Raw genomic sequence first — 23,299 nt, 5'->3', positions numbered from 1 at the left:
GTTGTCACAGGAAAGCCAGGGTCCAACGGGATCCCTTGTGGCAGGAAAGCCTGGAGGATGGTCTCAGGTTCCAAGGTAGTTGTCGTGGGGCTATAGCAATAAAAACACAATAACAGCAACTGTAAGTGCTGTTATTGTGAAGTGGAAACATTTAGGAGCAACAACGGCTCAGCCGTGAAGTGGTAGACCACACAAGCTCACAGAACGGGACCGCTGAGTACTGAAGCGCGTAACGCATAAACATCATCTGTTCTTGGTTGCAACACTACCGAATTCCAAACTGTTCGTCAGGAGCTTCATGAAATGGGTTTCCATGGCCGAGCAGCCGCACACAAGCCTAAGATCACCATGCGCAATGCCAAGCGTCAGCTGGAGTGGAGTCAAATTTGCCGCCATTGGACTCTGGGGCAGTGGAAACGTGTTCTCTGGAGTAATGAATCACGCTTCACCATCTGGCTATCTGACGGACAAATCTGGGTTTGGTGGATGCCAGGTGAACTCTACCTGCCCCAGCACATAGTGCCAACTGTAAAGTTTGGTGGAGGTGGAATAATGGTCTATGGCTGTTATTCATGTTTCGGGCTAGGCCCCTTAATTCCAGTGAAGGGAAATCTTAACACTTGCACAGAGCCCTGACCTCAACCCCATCTAACACCTTTGGGATGAGTTGGAACACTGACTGCGAGCCAGGCTTAGTCACTCAACATCAGTGCCCAACCTCACGAATGCTCTTGTGGCTGAATGGAAGCAAGTCCCTGCAGCAATGTTCCAACATCTAGTGGAAAGCCGTCCCATAAGAGTGGGGACCATCTCCATTATAATGCGAGGATAGGGAGCAGCCCCCTATCCACATCGATGGGACAGTAGTAGAGAAGGTGGAAAGTTAAGATCCTCGTCGTACACATCACGGACAAACTGAAATGGTCCACCCACAAAGACAGCGTGGTGAAGAAGGTGCAAATCTAGCAGGAAAGTCTAAATGGAATCCTTGGGATGTCCTAAATCTGATGTCACCCAATTGAAATATACATTTTAAACGGTTAAGGTAAGGGTTAAGGTTAGGTTAGAGGTAAGGGTAGGGGTTAAGGTTAGGGTTTAGGGTAGGGATGTCCCAAGGATACTTGATATCACTAACCCTAATCTAGCCAAAGCACATAACATGGTTAATAGCTAATGGCATTAATTAGATTGTGTAAAATAATGTGTATTAAGATGAAAACGTTGCGTTTAAAATGTGAAAGAGGATGTTAACGTGCAATGTGCCACAGAGTATGTGTTTTTATTTCCACCAGTAGCTAGTGAAGTTAACTTGCTAGTGCTGACAGATGGCTAGATAGTAATCTATCTAAGCCATCGGAGGGTCAACGAAATGTTGCAGTTGCAACATCAACTAATTAGCTAGCTCGACACCTGCCTAACTAGCCATTGTTACTGTAGCCTGCACATCTTCCTTTTTTTCACACCTTTCACAAATCCTGGTGTGCTCCAGCAACCTTGATGTTGTAAAATTCTTTTGCTTCCGTTTTATTAGAACATTCTTGTGTTTTGGCAAGTTGTTGGTATTATGTTTCTTTTTTTATTTCTATATATAACAAAAATGTATAATCCTAAATACATCTGTGCTCCCATTTGCCATAGTTTCTTGGAGGTCCTTTGAATGGTAACGCTTGGTGATTCTCAATTTATCCTGTGGAGCAACTGTTTTATAACACCTCGAATGAAGCTCACTTTACTTAAGGTGTCTGTGAACGCTCTATAACGGCATACGACACGTTTATGACGCCCATCATTCCATTCAATGTAACAATGTGACACAGAGGTTAGTACAGTAAATGACATAACACCCTGTAATATCATCTGGTATGTAGACTCTTATGAAGCATGTAATAACATATGACAGAAGTGGTCATGCAGTTGTTATTAACAGTGGACATTAGAGCATATGACAACAGGATGAAGTATAATCTAGGTAGACACTAGGTCCTAGGCTACGTGATGCAAGATCATTTAAAACACGCAATCACAGATTTGTTAAATCCTCCCATCATTCACCGTTTTCTATATTGATTACATGGCTCATTGAATTCTGGGAATTGGTCATGTACAATGCCCCAAAACAAAAACGTCCTGGCAGCCTCACGAACCTGTTTCCATTTCTCAGCTGTGATTCCCTGAGGGAGACCACAGACTTGGTTAAATGGTGATGAAGTGAATTTAAGTAAGTCTAAATGTATTTTGGGGGCTTTGCGTGCAGTTCAGAGAGGGTCTAAATTGAGTTTGAACTTAGCACCGTGCCACATGTTTCCAAAAACACCTCTGGCAATATTTCTACTCCTCTTATCATACTTGTTGATAACAGACAGACGTCTGATAAAACTGATAGTGATAGTCATTAAGGTTTTATAAATTCATTTAAAGGGGAATTAGAAGATTGTCATTTTGTGTTATAGGGTTTTAGAGATATGGCTCAGCCGACACTCAACCTTTCGATTAGCCCTTTTTCATTAGTTACTTTAACCCCTAACACGTTCCACAAAGTCAATTATAAACTGGGTGGTTCGAGCCCTGAATGCTGATTGGCTGACAGACGTGGTATATCAGACCGTATACCACGGGTATGACAAAACATGTATTTTTACTGCTCTAATTACGTTGGTAACCAGTTTATACTAGCAATAAGGCACCTTTGGGGTTTGTGGTACACTACATGACCAAAAGTATGTGGACACATGCTCGTCGAACATTTCATTCCAAAATAATGGGCATTAAACAGAGTTGGTCCCCACATTGCTGCTACATCAGCCAGCCTCCACTCTTCTGGGAAGGCTTTCCACTAGATGTTTGAACATTGCAGCAGGGACTTGATTCCGTTCAGTCACAAGAGCATTAGTGAGGTTGGGCCAGTACTGATGTTGGGCGATTAGACCTGGCTTGCAGTCGGCATTCCAATTCATCCCAAAGGTGTTTGATGGGGTTGAGGTCAGGACTCTGTGCAGGCCAGTCAAGTCATTCCACACCGATCTCAACAAACCATTTCTGTATGGACCTCGCTGTGTGCACGGTGGCATTTTCATGGTGTAACAGGAAAGCGGCTTCCCAAACTGTTTCCACAGTGTAAAGATTTCCCTTCACAGGAACTAAGGGGCCTGGCCAGAACCACTATGCCTAGGGGCAGGTAGCGTTCTCCTGGAATCCGCCAAACCCAGATTTGTCGGTCAGACAGCCAGATGGTGATGCTTGATATACCACTCCAGCCAGTGCTTTGCATTGCGCATGGTGATTCTTAGGCTTGTGTGCGGCTGCTCGGCCACAGAAATTTGATGAACTGACTTGTTGAAAGTCACTGAGCTCTTCAGTAAGGCCATTCTACTGTCAATGTTTGTATATGGAGAATGCATGGCTGTGTGCAAGATTTTATACATGGGTGTGGCTGAAATAGCCCAATCCTCTAATTTGATGGGTTGTCCACATACTTTTGTATATATAGTGTGTATTGCCAATATACCATGGCTAAGGGGTATATCCAGGCACTCCACATTGTGTCGTGCATAAGAACAGCCCTTAGCCATTATATATTGGCCATATACCACACCCCCTCGAGCCTTATTGCTTAAATATAAGATTAATACTTTACCATTTGTCACTAGTTATATTTCAGGATTCTGGGGGGATGCGCAGTACAGTGGATCTTACAGTGAAAATGGACTGAAAAGCATTGGAGTGGTGTAAACGTAGACTGGCGGGAGTTTCTACCGTGGTGTGTGTGAAGTGCACACTTTGGGAGAAGGGTGGAGAATCGGGACAGAACCTGTGTCCCTCTACTGGAGCCTCCCTCTCTCTCTCTGTGAGCCTGTGGGTGCTGCCTGTAGCCCAGGTTTGGCAGCCAGTGCAGCTCGCTCATCACATCCTGACCTTGTTTGTTACTTCACTTAAGACACTCCCCTGAGTTTTCGCTGAGTCAGTCTGGAAGCCACAGCATCTATTTCTATCTAAACATCCCCTCCTCCATCCTCCATCCTTCCCCCCTCCATTATGAGCCATAAAAAAGACAGCTCGCTTCCATTTTCTCCCTTGGCCCCCTCAAAGCATCAGAATGACGGTTGATAAAGGAACATGGACAATCTATGCTTTTTATAGCCCTGGAAGTGGAAAAGCGAACATGGATTGACAAAAGATGGACATGAAGTGGATGAGGGTTGACGTGTGTATACATCAGGGCTCTTTATTTCATCTCTCTCCTCTCCGTGCCCTCTACCTCTCCTGCCACCACTCAACCCCCCAAGTCTAACCCTAACCCCTGTGTACTACATTGGGACATTAGTTAATGTTGTTACCAGGCCCAAAAGACATGGGCAGTAACGGCGGACAGGGGGCGTCTCTCTTTCTCTCTCTCTCTCTACAATGGCTTCTTCCTCTCCCAGTACAGACGGGCTAAGGGTTGGGCAAGGTGCTCATGGCATTTGTATTCACCCCGACACCTGAGGTCACCCAGGCTTATGTAATTCTCCCTGACAGGGAGTTGTATGTCGTGGATGCAGAAGGATGGAGTTGGGGGTGGGAGGACGTATGAAATGAGCGACCCCTGGTAGGGTCACAACGGATGTTTGATCCCCTGTGCTGGGAGCAATGAGATTTTTTGTAGGTAACAGATGCTGTTTAACCTGCATCATGTGTGTTAGCTAGCTACAGACTCTCTCCTCTCTTCCCCTCCCCCCTTTTCCAATTTCTCTCCCTCCCTCTTTCCATCTCCCTCTCCTTCTCTCTCCCTCCCTCTTCCTCCCATCCCCCACTCTCTCTCTCTCTCTCTCTCTCTCTCTCTCCTCTGTCCCCTCCCCCACAGCCGCTCTCTCTTTTCTCTTGACCCTTTCTCTCGATCTCTCTCTCACATTCTGCCTCACTCTATCTTTCTCATCCCATCCCCTCTGCTCCTCATCCTCCTCATCCACACTCACCATAGCTCCATCTTTGCCGCAGGGCTTTAGCTGTCAAAGTGCAGTCAGTCAAATTAATCCAATTAATATGCACATAAACACACTCATATACACATATGTGTACATATTTGCACAAATAGGTTTATAAGCTGTATGACCAAACATCTGCACATACATGGGCCCTATCAATCCATCCATCCTCCCAGCAGCCCGTTTGTTATAGCATCAGCAGCAGGGATCGCAGCAGTATGCATCCTTCCTCTGTGGTTGAACTGATACACTCACTGCCTCTGTTTGGTAGCTGTCCGGATGCTACTCACATTATTCCTGGTGGATCCTATGCTGTCCGCAGGCTAGCAGGCGATCACGGATGATGGTTGCTGCAATATCTCCCATAAAAGTCTCAGTTGTTGTTTTTTGGGCTGCTAAATATGATTTACTCAATATGATCGTATTGCGAGCCTTCAGTTTCAAATGGTTTTCAAGAACGTTGCAAGAATATAATTCTGCATTTCAAATGTGCTTGGGCTGTTTTCTAGGGTGTGTGTTTTTTAGGAGATAACCAATACTTGTGTGTTTAGGCATTCTCAGAGATCCAGACTGGAGTTTTGTGAATAACACTTCAGACAAATACACATCCACATAAATACACACTTATAATGCTACACATACACATGTACATACACATCAAAGGTACACATATACACACATACATAACACTCACATTCTATGCATCCATACTCTCTTCCCCCATCCATCCACTCATCCATTCACATATCCATCCACTCATCTATCCACTCATCCATACACTCATCCATCCATCCACTCATCCATCCACATATCCATCCACTCATCCATCCACTCATCCTTCCACTCACAAAAGCAAAGCAGAGAGTGATATTGCATGTTATATTATATGTAGACATTTTTACTGCAGGGCCAAAATGTCATAGCTTCGTGTGATCCCATGGACAACGGCATTGTAACTTCCCTTCTCCTCCACCAATAAAACAATATCCGTAGAGGGAAGCTCCCTTGCCACTAGATCCAAAACAGCTGGTTAGGCTGTCAACGGCTTGATGAATAAGCGATAAATTCAATATTTGTGTATGTAATATCGAGTGAGATGGTGTACATTTTTCCGCGTTTACGTTCGACCAAAATGTGTAGTGGTGTTCTAATGAGGCGGGGATCATTTATTACACAAGACGTATTGGAGGTAATTAATTGTACTGTTTAAAATGTTTTAGTATACATTTCAGATGATTTGCCTTTATGTATCACTCCATAAGGGTAACATTGCCTGTAGTACAACATACTGTACAGTACATAGTCATTTCTCTGGTGTGAGGGATAGGCCTATTGAAGAATTACTACATCCCATTGAAGGCTAGCCTTTTCTTTTTTACACGACATCCAGTGATACAACATTTAAATTCATGCTTCCTGCCTAGCATTGTATCTCCATGAATATAATGAATGAACTACTTGAAAAGGCGTGTTACAGTCTGCGATACAGATAACCCCCACGGCTAGCTTTGTGGTCGCTAAAAGTTTCATTGTGTCACGAGTCGCTGGCATGCATCTGGACGCGGCTGGCTATTTAAAGGGGATGAGGGGGACACAGACAGGGCTTCCTCATGTGGGTTACCCAGTTGAAATGCGATTGTGTACGTCGTTGGATCACACGCAGAGTACACACACTTTTAACTAGGGCGACTTTATAGATCCTTAAACAGTTTAGAACCGTGTACGGTTCTATATTCTATAGCCAGACTAACTGAGACTCACATGGCAGGTGTATTAGGCATGCCCTACATTGCTCAGAGCGACAGCATTTCTATGTGGTGCCCTCAAGAGGCCTATCTCCCAGATGTGCAATGCTTTATGTACTGCTCTGAACACAATGAGGTTGCATTCACACCTAGCAATGAATGTGTTTTTGAATGTTCTGGTAAATCTGAAGGGAGGGCAGTGGTGGAAGTACTGTGAATCCCTTACATTGCTATCAAATCCTTTCTTCTGCCTGTTGTAACTCAGAATAATGTGTACAGTGAAGATGAGGTTGTCTGGGGTTAGCTTCAGCTAAAGGGTCTACATTAGTTATAGGCCCTACTTAACATTAGATTAAATATGATTTGGTTCAAGCCCTGATTAGCCTGTCTAGGCATTTAGCCTGTCCAGTGTAACAGGCTAGCGTGATGGTTTGTTTAGTCCAGCTGTTACAACAATCCATTGCCACAAGCAAGTGAGCGGTACACTTCTGTTGATCGTTCTGGAACCCCATCTGATTCCACCAACCATGTCTAACCGTATTCAACCATATCTTACCTCACAGCATCTTTTGATGTCTATTCTCTGCTAAATAATTAGCATTTCATTTCCTCAAAAAACCCTTCAAACGAACCAGTGTCTATGTTGTACCATTGTTGTCCATGTGAATTTTAATACTAGATTGATCAATCTAGCACCAGCTGTAACACAATCTAAAGATATTCATTCTTTATATAGATCCTGTTGCTGATGTTACTGCAGCAAACCTCTCTCAAACCTTATCTCTGCAGCCCAGACATGTTGTGCACTATTGTCGTCACATTCCTATCGTCAGTTGAATTCCGTCTTAACTCCATTCCATTAAACACACAGTCCGAGCAGATTTACCTGCTCATATATGCAACTACTCATACCATACCTACCTACGTGCTCTCTCTCCTCACGAATATCTGTTTTCGTGGAATGTTTTTTTGCCCCTTGGCCACTTATCATTAGTATGCGCATACCTCTCATATGGAAGATATGAGCTGTAAAACTAGCTTATCTGCCCATTGGCAAGCAAGGGCGAGAGAGGCTGCCATTCCCCCCGCCGGGTGAAACCGGATGCAGGTGGAGTGCTGGGAGAGCCTGGGAGGAGTAAAGGAAGAAAACAGCCAAATATAGCTACATTGAGTAGACAACACACACACAAACGTGGAAATGTAAAAACGCTGACCAGTTCAGGATGAGATAGCTGTAGCCTAGCCGACATAGCTGCAGCTTGTGATGAGGATCCCCTCAGAAGCATCTGGCAACAGAGCTAGCGACGAGTTAGCATTAGCCCTGCTGCTCGTTTGACTACACATTTTAATACATATTTTACTACACATTTTACTACACATTTGAATACACATTTCACTACACATTTGAATACACATTCCACTACACATTTGAATACACATTTCACTACACATTTTAATACACATTTTACTACACATTTCACTACACATTTGAATACACATTCCACTACACATTTTAATACACATTCCACTACACATTTTAATACACATTTTACTACACATTTGAATACACATTTCACTACACATTTGAATACACATTTTAATACACAAGTTGGGTGCTTCCGATCTTACTTTAGGTCGACGCCAGGAGTATTGATTGCAGATTATATCTACCTTGTAGTGACACCAGTGGGTGAATGAGGTACATATGCTACTCACATCGTAACATAATACTTCTGCATAACATTTGCCATATTTAATTAATAATTGCTACGGGTTTAACAGAGGTGCTGCCTGACCTCGAGTCATGAAGGGCTGCTGGTTTTCCTTCTTGCTTTTTTAAATCAGTGGCAGATTTAGACCTGTGTTACTAGGTGTGTGGACTCTCCGGGAAATCAGTGACATTAACTGATCAATTAGGGGCAAGGGCGAAATGGAAAACCTGCAGCACTGCTGTCCTAGAGGACTGTTCTACACCCCTGGGTGAAAAGCATGATTGGTATCCTTCTCTTTTATTGGCTAAACACATAGTTCAAAGCCAGCATGTATGCACACACACATACACAAACAATGCACAGTGTTGTAGGGTGATCGCTAGCAAACAAATGCAGCTATTCAAGCGCAGCTATTTATGGCTGTATTGATTTAGCAGGGGTCTGTGTTAGTGTGTAGGTAAGATGCTAATGTGATAAGAGATGGTGAAAAGACTCCAAGTTGTAATACAACACTGACATTGTGGAATATCAGAAGATATTGCCTCTCTGAAGAGGTCAGCTATCTTGGACATTCTGAATATCTTTGTTGTTACCTGACTCCTTTACAATCAAAGCTACTTGTCATATAAACATATAAACAAGTCCGGAAATATATATTTCTCACTTAATCTCTGTCACATATCAGGATTAAGGTGCCTTTAGCCATCGATGTGTGTTTGCCTTTTCAAATAAAGCCAACATGCTTTTGTGTGATGCTGCAAGTGTGTTAGCGTTTGCATATTTGTGTGGCTTACCATATACATATTTGTGTGGCTTACTATATACATATTTGTGTAGCTTACCATATACATATTTGTGTGGCTTACCATATACATATTTGTGTGGCTTACCATATACATATTTGTGTGGCTTACCATATACATATTTGTGTGGCTTACCATATACATATTTGTGTGGCTTACCATATACATATTTGTGTGGCTTACCATATACATATTTGTGTGGCTTACTATATACATATTTGTGTGGCTTACTATATACATATTTGTGTGGCTTACCATATACATATTTGTTTGGCTTACCACATACATATTTGTGTGGCTTACCATATACATATTTGTGTGGCTTACCATATACATATTTGTGTGGCTTACCATATACATATTTGTGTGGCTTACCATATACATATCTGTGTGGCTTACCACATACATATTTGTGTGGCTTACCATATACATATTTGTGTGGCTTACCATATACATATTTGTGTGGCTTATCATATACATATTTGTGTGGCTTACCATATACATATTTGCGTGGCTTACCATATACATATTTGTGTGGCTTACCATATACATATTTGTGTGGCTTACCATATACATATTTGTGTGGCTTACCATATACATATTTGCGTGGCTTACCATATACATATTTGCGTGGCTTACCATATACATATTTGCGTGGCTTACCATATACATATTTGTGTGGCTTACTATATACATATTTGTGTGGCTTACTATATACATATTTGTGTGGCTTACTATATACATATTTGTATTCAGACCCCTTCCTTTTTTCCAAATTTTGTTTTGTGACAGCCTTATTCTAAATTTGACTCAATAAACATGTTCCTCGTCAATCTACACACAATACCCCATAATGACAAAGTAAAAACGGGTTTTTAGAAATTGTGGTCGCTAAAATAAAAAAACAGAAATACCTTATTTACAGAAGTATTCAGACCCTTTGCTATGAGACTTGAAATTGAGCTCTTGTGCATCCTGTTTCCATTGATCATGCTTGAGATGTTCTACAACTTGATTAGAGTCCACCTGTGGTAAATTCAATTGAGTGGACATGATTTGGTAAGGCACACACATACCTGTCTGTATAAGGTCTTACAGTTGACAGTACATGTTAGAGCAAAAACCAAGCCATGAGGTTGAAGGAATTGTCCTTACAGCTCTGAGACAGGATTGTGTCGAGGCACAGATCTGGGGAAGGGTACCAAAACATTTATGCAGCATCGAAGGACCCCAAGAACACAGTGGTCTCATTCTAAAATTGAAGAAGTTCGGAACCAGCAAGACTCTTTCTAGAGCTGACCAAACGGAGAAATCGGGGGAGAAGAGCCTTCGTCAGGGAGGTGACCAAGTACCCGATGGTCACTCTGACAGAGCTCTAGAGTTGCTCTGTGGAGATGGGAGAACCTTCCAGAAGGACAACCATCTCTGCAGCACTCCACCAATCAAGTTTTTCTAGTAGAGTGGCCAGAAGGAAGCCAATCCTAAGTAAAAGGCACATGACAGCCCACTTGGTGTTTGCCAAAAGGCACCTAAAGGACTATCAGACCATGAGAAACAAGATTATTTAGTCTGATGAAACCAAGATGATTGAACTCTTTGACCTGAATGCCAAGCGTTACGTATGGAGGAAACCTGGCACCATCCATACGGTGAAGCCTGGTGGTGGCAGCATCATGTTGTGGGGATGTTTTTCAGCGGCAAGGACTGGGGGACTAGTCAGGATCAAGGGAAAGATGAATGGAGCAAAGTACAGAGAGATCCTTGATGATAACCTGCTCCAGAGCACACAGGACCTCAGACTGGGGCAAAGGTTCACCTTCCAACAGGACAACGATCCTAAGCACACAGCCAAGACAATGCAGGAGTGGCTTCGGGACGAGTCTCCGAATGTCCTTGAGGGGCCCAGCCAGAGCCCGGATTTGAACCCAGCTCTAAAGAGACCTGAAAATGCCTTTGAAGCCCATCCAACCTGTCAGAGCATGAGAGGATCTGCAGAGAAGAATGGGAGAAACTCCCCAAATACAGGTGTGCCAAGCTTGTAGTGTCATACCCAAGAAGACTCAAAGCTGTAATCGCTGCCAAAGGTGCTTCAATAAAGTAGTGAGTAAAGCGTCTGAATACTTATGTAAATGTGATATTTCAGCTTTTTGCAAAAATGTGCAACATTTCAAGAAAACTGTTTTTTTTCTTTGACATTATGGGGTATTGTGTGTAGATTGATGAGTTTAAAAACATTCACCTTTTGTGCAATACGTAGGTGTAGGCTATATGCTTAGGATTTAACACACATTGATACCTCTTACATCATCATGATCTATATAAAATAAGCCCAGCTAAGATTGTGTGCATCTGTGCAGTGTAACAGTCAGGCAGCCATGAAGATGGTGGGCTGGGCAATATGCAGCAGAAGCTGCTCCATCATTACATGAATAATACATAGAAAATGGACAGAATATTTCAGCTCTGAGAATGAGGAAATCTGAGCAGTTGATCGTGAACAAACCATTGGGGGATCCCTGAAAGAAATGGTCGAGTTTTTGGTAGTTTCAACATGGATTATAATGTTAAATCTGCATCAGCTATCTTAATTGGAAATGATCTAGGAATAGGCCACTATCTCTTATCAAATGAATTATTTACTTGCAACACTGCTATTATATCGCAAGCATAGTATATTACTATGTCTGCTATATGGTTTTTACTTGCTACTTTACACATATAAAAACATCTACCGCGTTATCCACATTGGTGGTATCTGTAGTCCTATTATAATCAACACTTTGATTGACTGTATGTTGAAACCATACCCTTTCACAATGAAAGCTTGGAGGACGACACAATGCACATATGACCACAGCCACAGCCACGACTGCACACAATCAGTCGTGTTCATATCTTACTCCAACATGCTCCAGTCCAAGGCCTTCTGAATGAAACGGACCAGACAGATGAACCACAGTTCCAGATCTGTAGCCTTTGATAAAAACCAAGGGAAACCTAAACTGATTCAGGCGAGCCTGTCAGAATCGCAGTTCTCTGTGGAAGCCTGACGGTTGTTTATTCTGATTGAACATTCTAAATGTCTTTCTCTTCGATGATCATATGGAGATGTGAAACCAATTACTCATTAACCCAAATTTGAGCAACATCTCATTCAATCAAATAACCGCAGCAACTTTTTTCTGCATCGCAATGGGCATTTAAATTGAGCCGGTACTAAAAGCTTCAGAAAATAATTGCGAGAAATTGATACGAATATGGTAGGTCATTGATATTGCCTGTGTGAATATTAGCACAAATGTGAGTCACCGCTCATTTGCCTGAAAGCTACTGTGAAACTCAACACATTACAGTCTATTATGTGCTTAAATGGAGCAACATTTTTTACAAAAGGTCCATTTGTCAATGAATGTTTTTCAGAAAAGTATTTAAATGACAAAAAATCTATACAATGGGGTGAGAGAAAAAACAAAACAAAAAGTGGCTAAATGGCGCTGTGTCCAATAACTGCAGCGTGTATCAATATCAAAGCTCCGTGCACTGAAGGTATATTAATCCTTTGTCACACACTCCATATACACTAACATCACATTACATTGGACAGTGAGGGATCCAACCAGGAACCGTCTCTCATCATACCATACAAGGCAGAGTGGGGGACTCTCATCCGAGGGCACTGAGGGCAGGAACATGAACTGCACATCCTCGATGTGGAGCTAGCTAGTTAGAAGTGGGCACGGGAGGGAAATGTTTTAAACCCTAAACAAGGCAAAGCCAGCCCCAACCGCTGGAGACATAGTTAACTGTCCGTTAGTTAAAAACCTAGCAACTTGACTAGGCCTCCCAACGCATCCAGCCTCTTCCTTGGAGCTATTTTCCCCTCCCGTATGACCTTATGAAAAAACATTGTCTCCCTGACACACTTGTCTGCTGCTGTATCTTTTGGCATGAGATGTGATTTAGATGACTTAACTCTCCTGTATTCTTCTGGCCAAAAGGCAAACAGGAAGCAATGAAGAGTGAAGGGAATATGTTGACTAGAGTGTGCCCAAGTAGATGGCTGCCATTTTGTACATTTCTCTGTTTGCCAACAGTTATAGATAGGTGTCCACTAGCTGTGTTTATGACTAAGCTGTTCAGCAATGACTGTTCTTGTAGTGTGGACTTAGTAGACAACACTGTAGAGGTCTTGTCGATTTGTTGTTTTTCTCCAGGTGAAATGGATTTGTCAACCTCTCTCCCCCTCACAATGTGATTCAACATGACTGCCATTAGGTCACAAAACACTCTAGGGGCTCGATTTAATCTGTATCGTTGAGGTTTAGCGTTATAGCGCGATTGAAATGTAAAGGTAATTTCAGATTGAGCCGACATATGTAGCGTTTTCTGTGAATGCAGTCCTAGCTAACGCGGGAACATTGCCTTTAAATGTCTATCGCACTATAGTGCAGCTCTTCAGCGCTACGGATTAAATAGAGCCCTAGATCTAACTGTTGCTTGTCTGTTAATTAACATGAATACTATGCCCTTCTCTGACGCAAATAGGAAAAATACCCATCAAGCTATTGCCTAAACAGTTCATCAATTTGACCATACAGCATACACATGAGGTGATCTATCCCTATCTATTGCCTGGTGTCACCTTTTTCGTTGGGTGTATAATTTGTAGTGCCCATAATACTGTATCAGCAACATAATGAGCTGTGTGCTGCCCTATGGCAGACGGCCCACGCTCCACTTTGCCAACACTGCACACCTCAGGCCCTCTCCATGGGCCTCTGGCAATTCATCAACGCTTAGCGCGACAAGAAGCCGAGGACACATCTTTATTATTTTAGCGCAAATGTAAGGTGTTCCATCGATTCTCCTGCCATTTTCAACAGCTTCGTATACAGCTTCTCTTTCTCACTGTCTCTTAGTCCTTGACCCCTTTGAGGTCGGTTCACACAGCTCGCATCACACTAAGTCGAAGAGGATTTATGTAAGGGTTTGTGTTATTTAAATATATAGAATTTATAATTTAACCTTTATTTAACTAGGTAAGTCAGTTAAGAACAAATTCTTATTTACAATGACGGCCTACCCCGATGACGCTGGGCCAATTGTGCGCCACCCTATGGGACTCCCAATCACGGACGGATGTGATACAGCCTGGATTCGAACCAGGTACTTAGACCGCTGCGCAACTCTGGAGCCCCTGAGAGTCACTCCCTTCATATCATGAACTGTTTGAAGTGACAGCGCAAATATAACACATATTTCAAAGCCTTTTTTTGTGGCTTTATCTAAAATGGTTGCCATGCATGTCACCAAGCAGTATGGATACAAGGGTTTTCCTTTTTATTCTCTACCCCTTACCCCCTTCCATCCTTACTCCTTACCCTTCCATCCTTACTCCTTACCCTTCCATCCTTACTCCTTACCCTTCCATTCTTACTCCTTACCCTTCCATCCTTACTCATTACCCTTCCAGCAGTTAGGAGAGATCTATAGCCAAGTGTGGTACTGTGTTATCTGCGGTTTGCACAGGTCACAAATACGCAATCAGCAATAAATAGCAATATGCCAGTGCAGTGCATGGGGGACTGATTTTGTGTTTCACCTCTTCTGTTTCAGGCTAAGGACAGCGATGATGATGAAGAAGTTGTCCAGGTTGACCGGGATCACTTCATGGATGAGTTCTTCGAACAGGTCAGTGCAACAAAACAACTGTAATACATGCCATTGAATGGTATAAGAAACATCCTAATTACCATTATTACAAACTTAACCTGGTAGTTCCTGTATCCACACATCTTCGGGTCATGTTTAATAAAAGGGGGCAAAGGGCTAATTAAGGTCTATACTTAGTGTCATAATTGCTGATTAACTGGTAGTAAGTGCCTTATTAGTGCCATATATCTCAAGTTAAGGTGTTACTGTAAATGTGTTCCCCATTTAATAGTGTTTCCAAGTGCAGTACATATTAATGCCATATCATTAAGGGTGAAATCAGGCCACATAATGTAACAACAATAAAAGAAAATAGGCCTACTGGCTACATTATCCCCAGGTCATGTTCCCTTCAGCTTTATCTTTCAAAATTGAAAGTGATTAAGAATAATTTATTTCAACATGCATCCTATGCAACCAGGAACATGCTTTGAGAGGAAAAGGAGGAGGGGCAGGATATGCAAGTAGAGCAACATTATGCTTGGTGTGTTCAAACACAAGAAATGAGAATGACTTGCATACTAATTGATGATCCAATGGCGGGGGAAAGCTAATTAAAGACCAAGGTGTGGAGGATGTAACAGCTTTTATTTCCCTCCCCCTGGGTTTCATGTGATTTATTTAGATTAATATACCAAAATTGGGTGACCTTACTCTTCTTCCTACCATAATAAGACTGCAGTGAATCAATCAACTCTATCAGTGGTATATTTTATATGTTGGAGATGCTGCCAGAACTCTTTATCGCTGAGTGTTAAGTCTGAACGAAGACATTAACACCCTGGATGTCTGACAATATGGCTACAGAGTGCCCCAGCATTTATGGGAGTACAGACAATCTGTGGCTTAAAATGTCCAGTAGTTGATTTTCTTTTGTGCAAGACGCCCAGAACGCGGCCTCCATTTTTTTTACACAGAGGAATTGTTTTCTCTCTTTGAAAAGGCTGTTAAAGCAAAAACCTTGGAACAGATACACAGTTATCTGCAATACAGCACCAGGAATCGCAAACCAAATCCACAACTCTGGTCCTTGTCTTTTGATCAGCATCTTATCAAGCCTGGAAGACCAGGTAAGCAGACTCTCTGGCCCATCAAGAAGCAGTAGACACTGTTAGTGGGGCCCTAAGGGGCTAGCTGGGATTGAGGACACCTGCCTTTGAAGAGCTCTGCTGCTGCTGCAGGCAGGGCGCAGTTATTGAGCCTGGCTTAGCTGTGCTCCTCACTATCTTATGAGCCGTGGCTCAACTCCTCCGTCCTAGTGGAGACGAATCTGTCTGCTCTACAACGCTCTCCTCTAAAACTATTAAGTGAACACTATAGGGGAAGGGGAATTGGCTCAATCTGGGCTAAACAATGATTCACTATAAAGAATGAGTTGATTCGGTATGCCTAAGCTTCGTTGAGGAAGTAGCTCACAAGCCATTGTCATTGAACTCTCTGTCCCCTAGAAAGAAAAATAGGAAGAGCTTTTAATAATTGAGTAGAGAATGAATAGGAATGAAGAGCACATATATGCTCATATCCATACAGTCAATGCAAAAGTATCCGCATAATCCACAAACAGTGCCAAAACACTTCTGTATTGGGAATTGGATTACATAACACATTCAGATGGAGAAGTGGAATGAATGCAGAATGTGTGGTTAGGCTGCTGAGTCTGACTTTGCACAGGCTTTCAGGGGATCGTCAGAAGTTTTTGTAAATGTATTATCTGCAGGCGCCTCTGCACATTCTGTGGGGTTGGAGGAGTTTGAACACCCACTATTAAAACAGCGACCATCTTGTATCATACAAATGTTAGATAGAGATATTGATCCACAATGAGTGACGATATATAGCTAATACTTTAATAAGGTATTAACGATCAAATCAAATGTTACTTGTCACATGCACGTGTTTAGCAGATGTTATTGCGGGTGTATGTATGTAAACAGGTCTCGCTGTCATGTCTCAGTGTGAAACCCATTTATAACATGCAATTCTCCCAACGATGGCTAAGAATCAAGCCTCCAAACCCTAAGGCAGCCGAGATGATAATTATCAGTCAGTAATTGACTTATGTCGTCTTATGGAGATTTCCCTGCTCTCCCACCCATCAGAAAGTGCTTCCATTGGGTCGTCATGTCAGTCGATGATTGAGTATGTGAGGTAGTCCTGTCCATGATGAGGTTCAGAGGCTCTCAGCTCTCCCATGCTGTACACACATGCTCTCCGTGGGTGGCTGCGGTTGGTCGATTCCATAGAAATATAATTACTAGAACGGAAAAGCTCCTTAGACCACGGCCATTTGACAGTACACTCATTTAAAGGGTACAGGAATTAAGCCCTCGTGTATGTTGCCTCTGCCCCCTCCTTCTCACTCCCTGTGCAGGTGGAAGAGATCCGAGTCTGTATAGATAAGCTGTCAGAAGATGTGGAGCAGGTCAAGAAGCAGCATAGCGCCATCCTGGCAGCGCCCAACCCTGACGAAAGTAAGTCTCGCCACATCCATGAGCCCAAATGGATACTTTTAAGATGGGGCCAATTCCATACCAGTTCCATACTGCTTTCCCTCAGTCCTTATGGACTCCACCTTGCAGCACTGACAGGACTGGATAGGTAGAAGTGATATGCCAGAAAATTCAATATTGCTTTCCGGTTTACTATCTGTATCAAATCCTTTCAGGTCTGTGTGAGGGGGAGTCAGGAAGGGCCTGAGGATAGTGGAGACAGATTGGTTTAAGTGTGTGTGTGACCCTGGCGATATACCTGTGGGAGGCACTCCACCCACGCACCCAGTGAATGTGACCCCACCCACGCATCTCTTACTGAGTCACACCCGGCCCACGCACACACACCCGGCCAACACACACGACTCAACAAATTCATTTGCAAGGGTGGGACTCCACCCACTGGTTGATGAGGGTTCACCACCACACTCATTGAATACTCAAGGAAAAGTTTTTGTTGTGTTTATTGTGACAATATTATCACTATTATAACATATTTTAATCTTACGGTCAATGAAGACAGCACTTAAATTTGCCCTAATAACAAATGAAGTTGTTTTTAGGCAGGCTTTCAAAAAAAGAAGAGCACTAAGGTATTACCTTGCATAGCACTTATAAGTGTACAATAAAACAGACATGAAGATGTGTATAAATATTTAAATAATATTGTATTTTCTCCAATAATTTGATTGATATTCAATCTTGTTAACCTCCAACCACTGCTTTTAGGCCCTGATGACTGTCTGGCATTTTGTCAAAACCTCAATAGGGCCCAAAATATGCCACAATCAATCAGTCAAAAATGTACAGTGGAAGATGTTTCAGAAAATGGCCCCTTCATTGTTGCCGTGCTGCTGTAGGGCCGAGCGGTAGTTAGGAGATGAGTGTAGTATGTTCTTCCGAGTTCACAGTGACCCAGACTGCTAGTGACTCAACTGGAGTGAATGAATGTTTCATTGCTAATATTAGGCCTTGTCAGACAACCTCTAGTCTGTGTTAACCCAGAGTCTCAGGGCAGGCAGTGGCACAATACCTACTGTACCCTCATCACGGAATCCTTCAGATGTCACTTCCTTTTCTCACACGTTCACATCCCTTTTATTGCCCAATCACTTTTATTGTAGCTCTTCAATGTGTTTTTGCACACCGTTTTTTTTTTTTTTGCCTTATGATTTCAATATTTGATTTGAATTTCTACACATGCATGTTTTATCTTATTTAATGTTGTTGGACTGTTTCTGTCTTTTTCTGTCTGTCTTTTGTCCCCCCCCCCTTTCCCTTCCTTTTTTTTCTTGTCATGCATGCTTCACGAAGGACTTTCTCCTGGGGACTAGTTGTCGGAGTTCAGTTTTTGTGAGTGAGCTAGCTGGTTACTAGTTATCTACCCAGGTGGTTTAACTAGTAAGTATGTGGTTGCTGTGCTATGTGTGTGTGTGTGTTGTCGAATTTCTTTATTTGATAAACGTGGGGAATCTGGCCATTTGGAACATTTCTTTGTAACTAAAGTGTCTGAGTGGGAAGATCATTGCTTACATATACAGTTGAAGTCAGATGTTTACGTGCACCTTAGCCAAATACACTTAAACTCAGTTTTTCACAATTTTTGACATTAAATCCTAGTAAAAATTCCATGTCTTAGGTCAGTTAGGATCGCCACTTTATTTTATGAATGTGAAATGTCAGAATAACTTTGATCACATTCCCTGTGGGTCAAGTTTACGTACACTCAATTAGTATTTGGTAGCATTGCCTTTAAAAATGTTTTAAACTTGGGTCAAACGTTTCAGGTAGACTTCCACAAGCTTCCCACAATAAGTTGGGTGAATTTTGGCCCATTACTCCTGACAGAGTTGGTGTAACTGAATCAGGTTTGTAGGCCTCCTAGCTCGCACACACTTTTTCAGTTCTGCCCACACATTTTCTATAGGATTAAGGTAAGGGCGTTGTGATGGCCACTCCAATAATTTGACTTTGTTGTCCTTAAGCCATTTTGCCACAACTTTGAAAGTATGCTTGGGGTCATTGTCCATTTGGAAGACCCATTTGCAACCAAGCTTTAACTCCCTGACTGATGACTTGAGATGTTGCTTCAATATATCCACGTAATTTTCCATCCTCATGATGCCATCTATTTTGTGAAGTGTACCAGTCCCTCCTGCAGCAAAGCACCCCCACAACATGATGCTGCCACCCCGTGCTTCACAGTTGGGATGGTGTTCTTCGGCTTGCAAGCATCCCCCTTTTTCCTCCAAACATAACGATGGTCATTATCGCCAAACAGTTATATTTTTGTTTCATCAGACCAGAGGACATTTCTCCAAAAAGTACGATCTTTGTCCCCATGTGCAAACTGTAGTCTGGCTTTTTAATCGCGGTTTTAGAGCAGTGGCTTCTTCCTTGCTGAGCGGCCTTTCAGGTTATGTCGATATAGGACTCGTTTTACTGTGGATATAGATACTTTGTACCCGTTTCCTCCAGCATCTTCACAAGGTCCTTTGCTGTTGTTCTGGGATTGATTTGTGCTTTTCGCACCAAAGTACTTTCATCTCTAGAAGACAGAACGCATCTCCTTCCTGAGCGGTATGACGGCTGCGTGGTCCCATGGTGTTTATACTTGCATACTATTGTTTGTAAAGATGAACGTGGTACCTTCAGCCGTTTGGAAATTGCTCCCAAGGATGAACCTGACTTGTGGAGGTCTACAAAGTTTTTCTGAGGTCTTGGCTGATTTTTCTTGATTTTCGCATGATGTCAAGCAAAGAGGCACTGAGTTTGAAGGTAGGCCTTGAAATACATCCACAGGTACACCTCCAATAGACTCAAATTATGTCAATTTGCCTATTAGAAGCTTGATTTTGTAGAGTTTCCTAAGCTGCACAGTCAACTTATTGTATGTCAACTTCTAACCCATTGGAATTGTGATACAATGAATTATAAGTGAAATAATCTGCCTATTAACAATTGTTGGAAAAATTCCTTGTGTCATGCACAAAGTAGTTGTCCTAACCGACTTGCCAAAACTATAGTGTATTCACAGAAACATAATATCTTTAGATTCGCTGTAATTATTGATTATATTAAATATTCCAACTCAGACAGTAAGTATGTTGTCCCTACACAATTGCTGGCATATTTCTGTTTCTGTTATGTTTTTTTATTATATTCATGTGTTCTAGCTTAATATTACATGTATGTCCTCAAAATGAACCAAAAGCTTAAATTTGGCCAATCCCTATGTCAAGCCATTCCAAATAATGTTTGGCTTTCAGTGGACGATACAAAATGCATTCTAGTGTACTCCCTTGGATAATGCATGCTGGGAAGTGTAGTTGCTTACTGAAGAAATCCGTGGAGAGAAACCATCTTCATTTATCATCAGTTGGAAACCCAAAGCTGTAGCCTGTAGTTATTCAGAATGCACTGTGGACTTGGCAACGGGGACATGTTTAAATCTCATGCCTCTCTCCAATCATGGCCGAAGGGCATCTCCATAATGTATAGTGAAATCCCAAGGAATCCCTCCATTTGAGTTGAGCACTGAATTCACTTATCACGTTACACACAGGGTGTACACAAGGACAGGGCGGACCTGTCAATGGAAGGCAATACACAGCAGCCAAAATATTTAGTAAGCTATTTAGTTGTAGTCTACATCCAGTTACACGTACACACATAAAATGCCTTATAGGTTAGGGTTCAGGGTTTTTTCTTAGAGGGCAAAAGCTACATCTTTCAACTGAAATGGCTTTGTGTTGTAGCTAGCTCATGTGTTTTGAAATATAAATCACGGATGCTAGTCCCAGACAACAGTATTGACCCACAAGGAGGTGTCATGGTGTGCAAATATGAGTTGCCAGTTCAGTAACATAGGACACTTTTTGCTTTTGGGACAATCGATAGACAGGTAAAGTGCAGAGGCATAGAGTAGCTACAGGACACATGTAATACACAAACATTTAGTTCAAAAACAGCACAGGATTCAAAACAAAACACAACCCAGCAAGCAAGGCTTCCAGTGTTTACCTACTGCTTGAAGTACCAGACAGGCGCTTGTTAGCATCTGATTGGTTTGTTGATAGCACCTAAACATTGCCCAGTAATTACTGACTAATTGGCACTAACTAACTCTAAATATACCCCAATCAAATATCACAAAACTACAATGGCTTTCCTTGCTGATACAGTACATTGAAAAGTAATTCTCCTATCTGTGTTTTCTGTATAGAAATGACTGGTTATCTTAATTTTCCTGTAAATATCTCATTGATTTACTTGTGATGGACAGAACAGTCCCTACATTTCAATGCACATAATAATGCTAGAGAGCAGTGTTAGAATACTGTATGACTGTAGCAGCCTACTGTTGTCTATATGATGAATATCCTTTTCTACCACAAAAATGTGATTTTAAATTATATTATTTTCGCGTGTTGAATGATTCATTGTAAACATTTCCAATTTCCGACTCATTTCTGACTTTTTGGTTACACTTTTGGGTTCCAAAAGGGTTCCTCAAAGGGTTCTCCTATGGGGACAGCCAAAGAACCCTTTTAGATTCTAGATAGCACCTTTTTTTCTAAGAGTGTACTTCCTGGCTTCACATAATTAGATATGTTGTTTATTTATGGTTCACGAGGTACGAGGCTACAAGGCCCATGTTTTAAGATTAACCAGAGGATTTAGGTGCTGCACTCTTGTGAAAACTCTTATCTTAGGTAAAGCGCAAACTATCTTATTGAGCCAACAGCCAAATTACAACACGAGAGAAACATGCCGGCAATTAACTCATTAGTTATGTATAATCATGGGTAGACGTTATACATTTATTGTAGATAAACAAATTATGCATATGAGTTTCTATTACCAGTTAATTATGTGTTAGGAGATAGTCTTCTTGTTGGTGGAGTGTTCTGGAAAACAGACTTTTGCACTAGACTAGATGAGAGTGTTGGGGTGTTTGCGGAGGTGGGGCGATAGAGAAGGGAGTGATTGAGGGAATTACGGGTGCGAAGGAAGGAGAGGATGAGGTACTGTAGGAAGTGAAGTGTGTGGGAGGGAGGGAGGGAGGGAGGGAGGGAGGGAGGGAGGGAGGGAGGGAGGGAGGGGGAGGGAGGGAGGGAGGGAGGGAGGGAGGGAGGGAGGGAGGGGAGGGAGGAAGAGAGGCGAGGAAGAGAGGAGAGACAGAAAGGGCTGAGCTGGTTTCCAGTGACTGAATGAATGGCACTGCAGCGGTAATAAATCAGCCCAAACACTGCAGCTGAGTCCCACACACAGGCTTATTAACACACTGACTAAAACACTGTCACACACACTCATCCACTCCAACCTACACAATCCCATATTCTTAGTCAAGATAATAAAACTGATGAATAAACTGATTATACACATACAATATCTCTTCTCAATTCGCCCACTTGTATGTTTGCATACTGTTACATATATGAGAGTATTTGCAATATCACTCAGATATGGTACATTCATTTACTGACAATCTAAGTTGTTTTACAAGTGGTACTGTAATTGACACAGGTTGTGAATTGCGATATCTGAATATCGTTGCCGTAATGTTACAACATGGAACACAATGTTGAGCGTTGCATAATTCTGTCTCTCTTTCTGTATCTCAGAGACCAAGCAGGAGTTGGAGGACCTCACAGCTGACATCAAGAAGACAGCCAATAAAGTTCGCTCAAAATTAAAAGGTAAGTATAAAATGAAAATGGAAAATGTTGTGTGAAACATTGCATCTGAAAAACACCATGTCGACCAATACCGCACGGTGTTAAGTTGTCCACGCCTCAGCTAGATGTTGAACACAAGATTAGAACCTCTTGGCTATGAAGGAAATGATGTCAACCCGACCCTATATATTTTTTC

The 23,299-nt window shown here is 42.2% G+C and overlaps 1 protein-coding gene across 1 annotated transcript in view; it reads left to right on the top strand.

The window, feature by feature from the left end:
• LOC135555790 (syntaxin-1B) overlaps positions 1 to 23,299 on the top strand; it is a 61,194-nt gene that overhangs the window by 15,779 nt on the left and 22,116 nt on the right. Inside the window, exons 2-4 of the mRNA XM_064988523.1 lie at positions 14,838 to 14,912; positions 17,305 to 17,404; positions 23,050 to 23,124. Of these exons, the coding sequence (XP_064844595.1) occupies positions 14,838 to 14,912; positions 17,305 to 17,404; positions 23,050 to 23,124 (250 nt within the window). The remainder of the gene's footprint in view (positions 1 to 14,837; positions 14,913 to 17,304; positions 17,405 to 23,049; positions 23,125 to 23,299) is intronic.

This window comes from Oncorhynchus masou, chromosome 15 (genome assembly GCF_036934945.1).
Source record: "Oncorhynchus masou masou isolate Uvic2021 chromosome 15, UVic_Omas_1.1, whole genome shotgun sequence".
In the NCBI taxonomy this organism is placed as follows: Eukaryota; Metazoa; Chordata; class Actinopteri; order Salmoniformes; family Salmonidae; genus Oncorhynchus; species Oncorhynchus masou.
This window is presented reverse-complemented; position numbering and strand designations above follow the sequence as displayed.